At 35.4% G+C, this 12,783-nt stretch overlaps 1 protein-coding gene and 1 non-coding gene across 3 annotated transcripts in view; both read right to left on the bottom strand.

Moving 5' to 3' along the window:
• ZCCHC17 (zinc finger CCHC-type containing 17) overlaps nt 1-12,783 on the bottom strand; it is a 45,939-nt gene that overhangs the window by 19,379 nt on the left and 13,777 nt on the right. For both annotated transcript variants that reach the window (XM_006924314.2, XM_015598778.2), the window contains 2 exons: nt 2,141-2,241; nt 662-753 (listed from right to left, as the gene is read on the bottom strand). In XM_006924314.2, the coding sequence (XP_006924376.1) occupies nt 662-753; nt 2,141-2,241 (193 nt within the window). The remainder of the gene's footprint in view (nt 1-661; nt 754-2,140; nt 2,242-12,783) is intronic.
• Nucleotides 7,885-8,003, bottom strand: LOC112473039. Its single transcript, XR_003043879.1, has one exon. It is a non-coding gene; the product is annotated as a 5S ribosomal RNA (ribosomal RNA).

Below are 12,783 nucleotides of genomic sequence, written 5' to 3' on the forward strand. Positions count from 1 at the left end.
GTTTTGGTTGGCTTTCTGAAACACTGGAAATAGTTATTAAACCCCTAAGATTCCTTCAAGGAAACCTTAGGAATCTAGGAACCCCTGGTTAGAAATCAGTCATATATTCAAAAAAGACTTTGAGACAGAGGGCAAATTCCCTGTATCCCTGGACATTATCCTATATAGACAGAAAATTTTGCATTCTTAAATGAAAAGTCAGAAGAGCCAATGAAAGTAAGGTGTTGTGTTCAGAACACAGTGTATCCCAAGATGCAGGCGTCTAAAACCCACTGGAGTTGCTCCTAGACTACCCTACCTTCCCATATAGTCTTTTTCAGCCCTAGTGATGGAGAGAGGCAAATAACAGGTACCTCATGAATGCTTGTTGGCTAACTGGTTAAAGGGCAGAAGCAAAAAAAGAATAAGGGGAAGGAAATAAAACCAACGATGGAGCACTTCTATGCCAGGAGCTTTGCATGTTAGCATTTCATCTTAGAACTCTATGCAGTATAATGTTACCTGTAACACTTCGAACCTCTAAAAACCAAAAAACACATGGTTATGTAACTCTAATATCTCAGTCTATAAAAAATGGTAGAGTTCCCAGGTCAGCCTGATTCACTTTATCATTCTGTGGTTTGAAAGGAAAGATTTTAGCCTCTCCAAGCCTTTTACCTACTCAATGATAACGTTGTTGGGATCGAGGTCTTTCCCAGTCCCTTGGTTGACAACTTTCATGGAGAGGGATACCTTTATCCTATCATTTTTCATCTGAAAAAGACAAAAGCAAAGTCACCAAAAGCTCGAAGTAGATCATTGAGACTGCTGGTCTAGAATTATCTAAGAAGTGAAGTTTTTGTAATCCTAACAAACACTGAACACCTCTAATAGCCAAGGTCCTGTGCTAGGATCACTGGGCTGGGGCCAGGGTGGGGGGCAGGGGGGAAGGATGGGTTATTAATAAGCATAATGGGCAGATCTTGCTGCAGAAGAATTTTAGGAAATGGTTTTCGTCTCATTTTTGTACCTACTGGGGTAAAAGACAAAGACGATTGTTCAGAAATCCAAGGTCTGTGGAAGTAACCAGGCAGAAAAGTAAAACTGTTTCTTCTAGGTAAGTTCAACATAATGATTGGTTCAGAGATTCATGAGCCCAGAATGGGATTCAGAACATTCTAGTATACTCGATCTACTTTTGCACTCAGTATAGAGCCTCTTTAAACATGAAGACCATTGTTAGCCATGTTAGTCTTATTTTGCTTCTTCCAGCACTTGTAGCCCTTTTTCACTTCAGGGTCTTTGCATCAACTATTCTGTTTGCCTGGAATGTTCTCATCCCAACTTTCTATATGACTAGTTCCTTTTCCTTTGGGTCTCAGCACATATACCATCTCCTCAGAAAGACCATTCCTGAGTACTTTATCTAAATCTACCTCTGATACTGTTTGAATCCATTACAGCATTTATAATAATTTGTAATTATTTATAATTATCCTAATTTGTTTAATTTTCATTTGTCTCTTCCAGTTATATTCTAAATAAGCTCTGTCTGGTTCACTCTTATAGCCTTTAGACCTAATACATATTAAGCACTTAAATATTTTTGAATAATATCTCTTTCAGACCTGTCTCCCCTGTCATTCTCTGGGAGAAGGGCATGCCTCAGTGTATGTTCATACTTCTCCTATGGTCTGCCCACACTCACAGCCCTGTACCCTCAAGGGAGTTGTTAACAGGGTCTATCAAAGCTTTCTCACTTCCCTCATACTGCATGGTGCCAGAAATTAGGAAAAATGACTGGAAACCCTGTGTCCTTTTTTGTTTTGCTCCAAATTGAAGTGTACGTAGTAGGAATTCTTTGAAGTTTCCTTCCCTCCTTTTAGTTCTTTACTTTTTTTTCTTCACGTCCACCATTTGGATAAAATTCAGGGAGGGAGGTTTATAAACATGTACTTATTGTAGTTCACACCATCGCTTCTGAGTTTGTAGGATAGCCAGCCAGAAGGTTTAAATTCAGGTCAGATTATGGTGGCAGGATTCAAAACATGATCATCAGCCATAGTTAACAACATACACACACTTACCAACATGAAATACCCAGAAAATCTCAGCTTCTCCTAATCCTTTCTAACCATATGAAAGCTGCAGAGAACTTTACCTCTCGGCCAATAAGCTTCACCCACACTTTGTCTCCAACATCTACTATCTCCGAGGGCTTATCCACACGACAAGATGACATGTGAGTTCGATGGACCAGACCTGGGCACATGAAGAAGAAATAAAATAAAGCACAGGGTATATCTGGTATTTATACTCTAAATACAAGGTAAGGAGAAGATGGGAGCTGGGAATTCTCTGAAAAAAATGCTCATTCATTTAAAACCAAATTTAAAAAATTTGAGATCATTTTTATCCCTTATCAACAAATATTCTTCAAAATAATGCTCAATGTTAGTAAGATCTGATACAAAAATTATAGTTACATAATACTGATAAACATATAAAGGTAAAATTCTTTAAAAGCACTGGGCATAAAGATGTGTTTATACTTTTGTTGCTAGAATATCATCATTGGAATTTTTCCAAAAGAAAAAAATTCAGTAGAGGCAAAAGCCTATGGGTATATAAAAAGATTAGCAGTATTATTACCTACAAAGGTTCAAAATAAAAATTCTAAAACAATCTAAATGACCAATAATTGGAAAATAGCTTGGTAAACTGGAGTAAATCTATCCAAAGGAAGAGTAAGCAGACGTTTAAATTACAGGTACAGAAAATAATTATGATAGATGTTAAGAAAAGGAAATATAAATAAGGTGCCATTTTTAATCTATTAAATTACCGAAATATTTAGAAAATAACAATACCCAATGTTGATGAGAATATAGCAAAATAAGAAATATTGCTAAGGCTAGTTTAAAGTTTTAGAAATCATTTAGCAATGGCTATCAGTGGCTAAAAATATTTAATAAAATTAAAAATTATAGTAATAATTATTAAATAACTTAATAATGACATTCAATAAAATATTTATTTTCCTGTCTTTCCTAGGTCCTTTCCTGGGAGAACCATCTTTCTGACATTCTAAAACAAGCTGGTCAGTCCATGTAATTTGGTTGGAGCTGACCTAACTCCCAACTGGGGGCATATGACACAGGCTTAGTCAATCAAGGTACTTCATCCCCCATCCCCACCACAGTAATTGTTTCAGGGACACAGACTCTTTCTCAAGACTTTGTCAAGACTATAAACTACAAAGTTACCAATGCCGATCTTTACCACCAGGTGGCAAGAGTCAGCCAGAGGGAAGCAAAAAAAAAGCATCAGTAATCAAAAGACAAAGTCCTGAGGTTGTCAACTGAGCACCTGATACAGCCCTGATGGAAGCTAGATTTATCCAGCTCTCTCCAGCAAAATTAAGAAAACATACAACTGTGTTTCTGTCCCTTGCACCAAGAGTTCTGACTAATAATTAATTTGATCTATAATTGCTTCTGGACTCTGTCTTAAGAAAATAATTTTATATATAGAAAAAGCTATATGCATCTGGAAAAGCAATCTACATTAAAAAAATTTAATGTATTTTTAAAACAGAAAAAAAAAAGAAACCACCTAATATCCAACATAGGGTAATGGTTAAGTCGACTATGGTATAGCCACTTAGTGTATTAAAAACATTCAAAAGATTATGTAAAAATATGTCAATAATTCATTCTTTAGTACTATTTATTGAGTGCCTACTATGTGCCAAACACTGAAGGCAACTAGCATTTTCCCATGTACATATCAAAAATACAATGCAAAATTGCATAATGATTACAAATGCTTAAAATAGCTTTTAAATATTAGAAAAAAATGATTTAAAATGCCATAACAGTGGTTAAATTAGGATTTTGGGTATACGTTAAACTACAGGTTAACTTTTTATTTTCAAATGTTCTGATAACAGAGAAAACTACATCTATTCTGAGGGAAGTAAATATAATAAACAATTATTTTGAATGAATATAAACCAGGCATTAAAACTACGGAAAAAAACCTGATAAAGAATTATATCTAAAATAACTACCTCCCTCAAGGTTTCTTGAGAGAATTATTAACCTTTATTCTCTGTCAATCTCTCTCTCACATACATGTATTCACACAGTTGTTGGCACCTGCCTGTAACTCTGATTGGAACGCCTATTAGAAGCCACTGCTTTCTCTGACCATGGTCACTGGGTCTCATGAAGCTACTTCAGCTGATTCTGGCGGTTGATAGCCTATCTCTTTTAATTTGCAAAATAAGCTAAATTAAGCTTTGCTTGTATGACTAAACTGGTTTTGTCTGCTCAGGGAATTTTCAAGGTTGGTCTGTTTTTCATTTTACCAGATGTAAATCATATAGCAACAATGGATGAAAGGAGGAAATAATAGACTTTTAAATTCTATTTCTCCTATGTATTTCTTAACATGCTATGTTGTCTATCTCATGACTGAAGTGTGAATTTAAAGCATATTACAATTGTTTATAATATTAATACTTCCACAGAAAATCTAGATTCTAAAGATAAATGAACCTACTTCATCTGATTCTGGAGGTTGATAGCCTATCTCGTTGAATAACTCTGGGGCCTTCAAAATGTTTTATATACGTTATGAAACCCACACTTAAAATTTCAGACCATCACATAATCTCCAAATCTGGTAAAATTCATGGAACTGGGTATTTTTTCCTTCCCTGTGATGGTGTAATGAGCAGACCAGCCTAACTGGAAATGTGGAGAGGAAATGCCCTGAAGGAAAGGGAAACTTTTCATTTTGACACTTTTTGGCTGCAACTGTCCTCTAATTCTAAAATTCACTTCTCTCTTCAAATGCTAATGGAAGTTGTGAAGGAAATGAATGTTGAACCTAATCTATTGGAGAGAACATCTTTTTTTCTTTCCTGAAACAGAAAATCTATTTATTGGAGCACCCAAAACAAAGAAATAATGGCATTAACCTTTTGCCCTTCTCCCACCCAATCCCAAAGCAGGGTATTTTTTTGGTCCAGGCATCTTGCCTGGTTAAACATGGCATGTCTCAAAATATTAAATAGCAAAAAATTAGAAACAATTTGAAATGATTAAAAGTACATCTGAATGACAGAATAATGCCATTTAATTGTTTACAAAACATTTTAAAAGATGGAGAAACGTTTAAGGTTCTTAAGTGTAAAAAGTTACAAAATAGAGTATAATCATCACCTTAATATGTTAAATCTTATGTACATATGTGACTATAAAGAAATACACCAAAATACTTACTGCCTATCTCTCTGTAGTAATATCACAAAATGATCATTTCTTTTGTAGTTTTCCCCCTTATTTTCCTATGATAAGCATGTAATCATAATAAAATGATATCTACACTAAGATTGAAATTATGTAAAACTATGTCTCATGGACACAGACCAAAAGAGAATATAAATAGTTATACTAGGGTGTAGGATATTTTATAGTTGAGACATTAATGGCTTATTACCAAAAAGCTTTATTACAGGATGAATTAAAAAAAGGGAAATAGTCTAGCCCTCAGTCTTAAAAGCAAATGTCAGGTAGGCAGTCAGATATGTAAAGTCTGTAGCTCAGAGGAGGTGTATAAACTAGAGATGTAAATGCAGGAGTCTTCAGTATGCAAATGCTTATATACTAAAATATATTAACCAGACTGTCAATTTAGTGATCAGTTCAGAAATAGACACAATTTGCCAATTTACTAATTTACAATAGAGGATATACTTTTCTTATACTTAAAGGTTCCAGTCTTTATCTAGGTAAACTACCTACTGCCCCAGTATCAAATACCGGAAAAATTAGATTTGTGATCAGAAATTGCTTCAACATAAAATCAGAACAAAAGGGAGACACATGTTTTGAGATACTTTTCCAGTCTACAAAGGTTTAATGGACTATCAATTCCTCATAAAAGAATCCATCTCTCTAGTTCCTGTCATCAGATTCACTTCTGCCCTAAATAAGGCAAAAGAGATACTGCCAACTTCAGGCTCTCAAGCTTTCTTTTACTACGTTCCAGGCTGACAATCTCCCACCTGCTCATCTAATCTCTTCTTAGACAGAACATAAGGCAATCAATTAGATTTCAGCCTCTTAAATTACAATTTCATTCCAATCCTAGAATTATACCCAGATTATTTTGTTGAAGTCTTGAGTGCTCTCATCTCTTCGGTCACAGATTTATGGGCAGTTACCTAGTATATTTCTATCTATGGCTAATCCTATCTTTTGTATGGGGGATTCATCATCATCATTTTTATTCTCAGAAGGCAGAATTCTGAATTCAGAATTCTCTGAATTCTGGGGAGGAAATTCATTGTTAGCCACATACACCACCAGCTGGATTAAATATATGGTGCAGGGCACCAAATAAAACATTTAAGGTCCCCTTGCTCTGTGCTTGGTACCTCATGAGAAACAGTGTATCAACTCATTCATTTCATCCTCACATCAACTCTGTGACATAGGTTCACATGAGGAAATAGTAGTCTACAAGTAACTTGTCCAAGGTCACAGAACTGATAAGAAAGAACTACAGTTTGAATATGAGTCTGTCAGGTCTCCTACATCATACTGATATTTCTACATTTTCTTCTTTATTATTTATCTGTATTATCTTTTAAATTAAAAAAGGAGAAAGATGATCTCACCTATAAATAATAGAAACACATCTAATTTTGTTTTAGCATATGCTGCAAAAAAAAAAAAAAAAAAAAAAACAACAGAAACAAAAAAACGCTTTGCTTGTCATGCCAGATGGAAGAAAGTGCTTCGGGGCAGTTTGTGCCTGGATTTCTGACATGAAGCCACAAATGCCTAAAGGGCATATGAAGTCCATCATCATGTTCAATAAACTCACCATGACACTTAAATGGAATGAGTTCCATCTGAGTGTCTGCTGATAAAAAAAAAAGTTCTGACAACTTACAAAGGGCTAGCATTTCAATCATCATATGAGAAAAACAGAGTTAGCCTATTACAGTTCCCTTAAAGTACTCTTCCAACTGCGTTAGGTTCAACTATAATTTCTTTCAGAACTTCTACTGACAATAAAGGAAAGAGGTGAAAATTATAAACCATTACAGGACAGCTGCAGCTAAAAAAAAAAAGTCAAAATAAAAGGTCTCCCTTTACTTTTGGGGGATCTGAATCTCTCTAGGCTTTTCAAATGAGTTATTTCCAACCAACGGTATATGACAATAATGTAAGCACATAAGTTAAAGTGCTTTCACATTCTTTATCTTGTTGCGATTGTGGATTCATTCAATCATTTAATGAACATCCACAATACTCTAAGCAAAAATAAATCCAAGGATAAAAGAAACATGATCCTGCTAGTCAAGAAGCTCTAAAATATGCATATCATTCCCATTTCACAGATAAGGAAACCAAGGCTCAAGAACTAAGCAACTTACTATAGTCAAGAAACTAGTAATTGGTGGAGCTGGGACTAGAATTCATTTAATAAAATTCACTGAACACTCGCTAAACCTGAGGCTGCAGCTGTCCTGTAATGGTTTGTAATTTTCACCTCTTTCCTTTATTGTCAATAGAAGTTTTTACACTACAGTGTAATTTGTTCATATCTCTAGACTGAGCAGTCTGAGAGCTGCAGAGACTATTTTCTTATCTCTGTGTTCTCACCTAATAGTGACCAGAAAATAGAACTCAATAATTATCTGCTAAACTGAATCTATTTCTAAAACTATTTGAGCTTCTGCCATAAGCAAGGCACATTAAAAGTATAACATTGAATTATCTGCTCTTGAAATTTCATAGTTTAGTGCTGTTGGGCAAAGGATAGTCACTAGCCACATAACTTTTTTAAGTTTAAATTTATTTTTTCTTACTTATTTTTTTTAAACACCTACAACACCTGGTATTCCCAGGTGGTCTCCTATCCAAGTACTAACCAGGCCCAACCCTGCTTAGCTTCCGAGATCAGATGAAATCGGGCATGTTCAGGGTGGCATGGCCATAGACTAACTTTAAATTTAAATTAATTACAATAAACAGTATTTAAAAAGTCAGTGGCTATTGCACTGGACAGCACAGATGTGGTATAATACAAAAACATATTTAGTCTTTGTCCCTGCACAGAACTCCTAAAACTCTTTAAATTTGTGATTGAGTATCTTTCATTATTCATAACAAGCCCTTTCTTGATCATACCAGTTTATGCTAATGAACGACTTAGGCTGGGGTCCCTATACAGTCTCTGAATGGAGCTAGTCACCAGAACAACCAAGTGACTACAGAGTTAAAACTTTCAGTCCCACCATCCTCCAGGAAAGTGGGGGAGAAGCTAGAGATTGAGCCCCACGAAAACTCTTGAATAATGAAATTCAGAGAGCTTCAGGTTAGCGAACACATCAGCTTGCTGGGAAGTGGTGTGCCAGAGAGGACATGAAAAGTCAGTGTGCCCCTTCCCATACCTTGCTCTAAGCATCTCTTTCTTCCATTTGCCTGTTTTTGATTGTATCCTTTATAATAAACCAGCAAACATAAGAAAAGTGTTTGCCTGAATTTGTGAGCAATTGTAGCAAATTGTCAAACTTGTGGAGGGGGTTGCGGGAACCCAATTCATAGCCAGTCAGAAGTACAGGTGGCTTGGAACTTGCAATGGCAACTAAAGTGGGGGCAGTCTTGTGGGACTGACCTTCTTTAACTTGTGGGATCTGACACTAATTCCAGGTAGATAGATTCAGAATTTAATTGAATTGTTAAATTCAGTAAAAGCTGGTGTGTCAGAAATCAAATCAGAACAGAAACATAACATTTCCATTATCACAGAAAGTTGGACAATTCCATGAGAGGGGAAAGAAAACCTAGTTTAAATCTGAATACTAGGAAGAGACCTTCAGCTCAGTGGTGGTTAAAAAATTCTGAAAATTCTGAGAAAAATAACCCAAAATAGAGTCTACCAGCCTGAATCAAAAATGTTAAAATCTGAAGACCAGAGTTATTTCATAGCTCAGTCCTTTCAGGGTGAGACTTAATCCTTCCCTTTAAGAGCAGAGAAGCTAAAATATACTATAGGAAGTCAAATGCCCAAGTTATCTAATAAACCTACAGAAGAGTCTTGGATTAGAACTCAGAGTTTCCATCTAATTACTTAGCTCCCTGAGTTCTCCCTCCGAGGCTGGTCTCAGCAGTCAGATTGACAGATTCACTGGCAGCCACAATCAGAGGCATCATCTGACAGGACACAAGTGAGTTGAAGACTGACTGCTGGAAGGTGGCAGCCCTTTAATCCCCACATAGTCTCTAAAGTGTCACATTAATGCTCAAGTAAGGATGGGACTTTTAGGTACTGGCAGCTACAGCAATTTCACTAACAAGAAAATCTGTCTTCGGAATAAAAGAGGTGCATGCCCTATAGGCATGGGGATGAGTTCCACCTCATTAAATCTCAGCCAATACCAAATGAGAAACTACTAGAGATCACTGGCTGCTGACTTGGAAACTATTGGTAAGCCGTTTCTAATGCCCAGATGCAATTTGTAGCACAGCAGTCTCCAAGGTTAGGGCATGGTTTTATTAGCCAGTGATCAACTTCTGGACTTTGTTTTAAAGAAAATTTTATTTTAAAAATTTGTTTAAATCCCTCTTCCATGTACATCTCTCCCTCAGCAAACCAAACTCCCCAGAGGTAACTACTGTTAACAATTTGTTGGACATCCTTCCATACTTTCTTCTAAACATATGCAATAATTTAAAAAATACACAGGCATATGTGTACATGCTTTAAAATGGGAGGAGAGTCATGCTATACAAACTCTTTTGTAACATGCTTTTCATTTTATTATCTTGGACATTTTCTATTGAGATCTATTCTGTTTCGTTGATTCTAAGAGCACTCCCCCACCTCACTTTAACATCTCTGAAATCAGAATGCTTCTTATAATCAGTGGTGTCTTACAACTGCCATCGGCCAGGTATTAGGATTGTAGAATTGTATGGAAACTTTCCACTGACCTTTTCTGGTAAAATGAAGAAGGAACAAGCATCAAAGTATCTTAGAAATAGTTATTATTCTTTTTACATCGTATAGTCCACTGCATAGATGTAGGTAATTTATCTAATTCTATATTGCAAACTAAATTCCTTAAGGAATTGCTAAATTAAAGGGTAAGCATATTAAAAATGTTAATAGTACTCGCTTTGGCAGCACATATACTTAAAAAATGTTAACAGATATTGCCAAAATCTGTAACCACTTATGTTCCCAATAATAAGTAAAACTATTGCTGGAAATACCCATTTCCAACACTGGGTATTAATAGCAATCTTTTTAATATTTATTAATCTCAAAGATCTTACGCATTTTAAATTGCTTTCAAAAATATTTTAAGATAATTTCAGATTCACCTATAGTTGAAAGAAATAATAGAGATCTTGTGTACCCTTTACTCAGTTTCCTCCAATGATAACATTTTGCAAAACTATAGCAGACTATTACAACCAGAATATCAACATTGATACTGTGGTAGAATAAGAAATACATATTTGGTCTTTGTCCCTGATTCCTGGCACAGAGCTTCTAAACTCTTGGAATTTTCTGAGTGACAGGAACATCTTGTTATTTATAACAAGCACCTCTCAAGTTTACTTTATGAAGTGACTATTTGTGGGCCTCTAGAGAGCTTCAAGATGGGGACTAACAACCGCCAGAGGAACCGAACATGTGATTAGAGGGCTGAAACTTTCAGTCCCATCTCTAGACTTCCAGGGGCGAAAGAGGAGCTAAAGATTGAATCAAATCAACAATGGCCAACGATTTAATCAATTGCATCTACATAATGGAACCTCCATAAATACCTCTAAACAGTTTGGAGAGCTTCTGAGTTGGCAATTACATCTACGTGCCAAGAGGGTGATGCACCTCAACTCCAGAGACAAGAGGCTCTTGCACTTGAGACCCTTTTGGATCTTGCCCTACGTACTTCCTCTTCTGGCTGTTCATTTGTTTCCTTTATAGTAAACTGTAATAATAGTAAGCATAGCATTTTCTTGAATTCTGTGAGTCGTTCTAACAAATTATTGAAACTTGGGAGGGTGGTGTGAAAACTTTTAAATTTGTAACCAAGTCTGACAGAAGTGTGGGTAACCTGTCGGGGGACGTTATACTTCCAATTGGCATCTGAAATGAGGGCAGTCTTCTGGGACTAAGCCCTTAAACCTATGGAATCTGATGCCACCTTCAAGTAGTTAGTGTCAGAATTAAACTGTAAGATACCTAGTTGGTATCAGAGAATAAAAGATTTGGAGAACTGACTGTTGATTCCATACCACATTCTAAAATTGCAATAAAAGACAATAAAGTACTAACCGATTCACACTATAAAATGGATAAATCTTAAAAACATGCTAAGTGAAAGAAAACAATCACAAAAGACCACATGTACAAATATATAAACACAGAAGTACACTGGTGGTTGCCTAAGGGTGGGCAGAGGGGAGAATGGGGGAGAGGGTAATAGGTAAGTTACTATTAATAGGCATGGAATTTCTTTTGGGAGTGACAAAAATGTTCTCAAATTAGATTGTGGAGATGGTTCCAAAATTCTGTGAACATACTGAAAACACTGAATTGTATGTACAACTTTGGGTAAAAAATATGGTATGTGAATTGTATCTCAATAACTGTAAAAAAAAAAATGTTACACAAATGGAATTGTAAAGTGAATAACCTTTGGGATTAGTTTTTTGCACTCGCATAATTCTCTGGAGATTGACCCACATTGTTGCACATATCAATACTTCATTGTCATTTTTTTATTGCTGAGTAGTATTCCATTGTACAAATGTACCACAGTTTAAGTTATTTTTAAATCAAATTTAGAATAAGCATCTTTTAAGATATTTATCGATCAATTACTATTTTTTCTCCTATAAATTCTTTTCATATCCTTGGTCCCTTTTCCTACTTTGCCCTTTTTTATTAGTCCTTTGTCATATCTACTACAAATTCTTTCCCAACTGTACTTTATGATAATTTTTGCAATAAAGTTTTTGACTTTTATGCAATCAAATTTTATTCTATATTTTCTCCTAATAACATCCTTATGGGTACATTTCTCCATTAAAAACTTTAATAAATTTTGTCACCCTGAACAAGCCCAATCCCATCTGATCTCAGAAGCTAACCAGAGTTGGGCCTGGTTAGTAGTTGGATGAGAGACCACCTAGGAAGACCAGGTACTGTAGGCACAAAAAATAAAAAATAATGGATTGTAAGCTGACAAGGTCCTTGCAATCTGTGAGGTCAACCAAGGGTTGCCTTGCCTTAAAAAAAAAAGAAAAAAAACTTAAATAAATTTTTATTTTAGCACAAGAAATAACAAGTTAAGTTCATGGATCCTCTAGTAGTATGATGTAGTAGGCAGGGCTTGAGGCTGGGAATCAGGAGGCTTGGGTTCTAGACCTAACTGTGCCACTACCTAGCTAAGTCACTCTGAGCAGACTACCGGTTTGTGAAACTTGCTTTTCTGCTTAACAGAAATGTTTTGAGAAACAAATAATATTCTATAAATATGATTTTATGTATAAATATAAATATTATAATATGAAATATAAATTTTATATAATAAAATAAATAGATGAGAAAAAGAGTCTCCAAAAATGTTCAACAAATGCCTATCAATATGTAAAGAAAATTTAAAGCATAATACTTGTATTGGTTATAATACTATTTCCTTTCCATGTGCCATAACTAGAGAACCCACAATGTCGACTCTAGAGAGTAAATAATTTGCTTTCT

This window comes from Pteropus alecto, unplaced genomic scaffold (genome assembly GCF_000325575.1).
Source record: "Pteropus alecto unplaced genomic scaffold, ASM32557v1 scaffold39, whole genome shotgun sequence".
Lineage (NCBI taxonomy): Eukaryota > Metazoa > Chordata > Mammalia > Chiroptera > Pteropodidae > Pteropus > Pteropus alecto.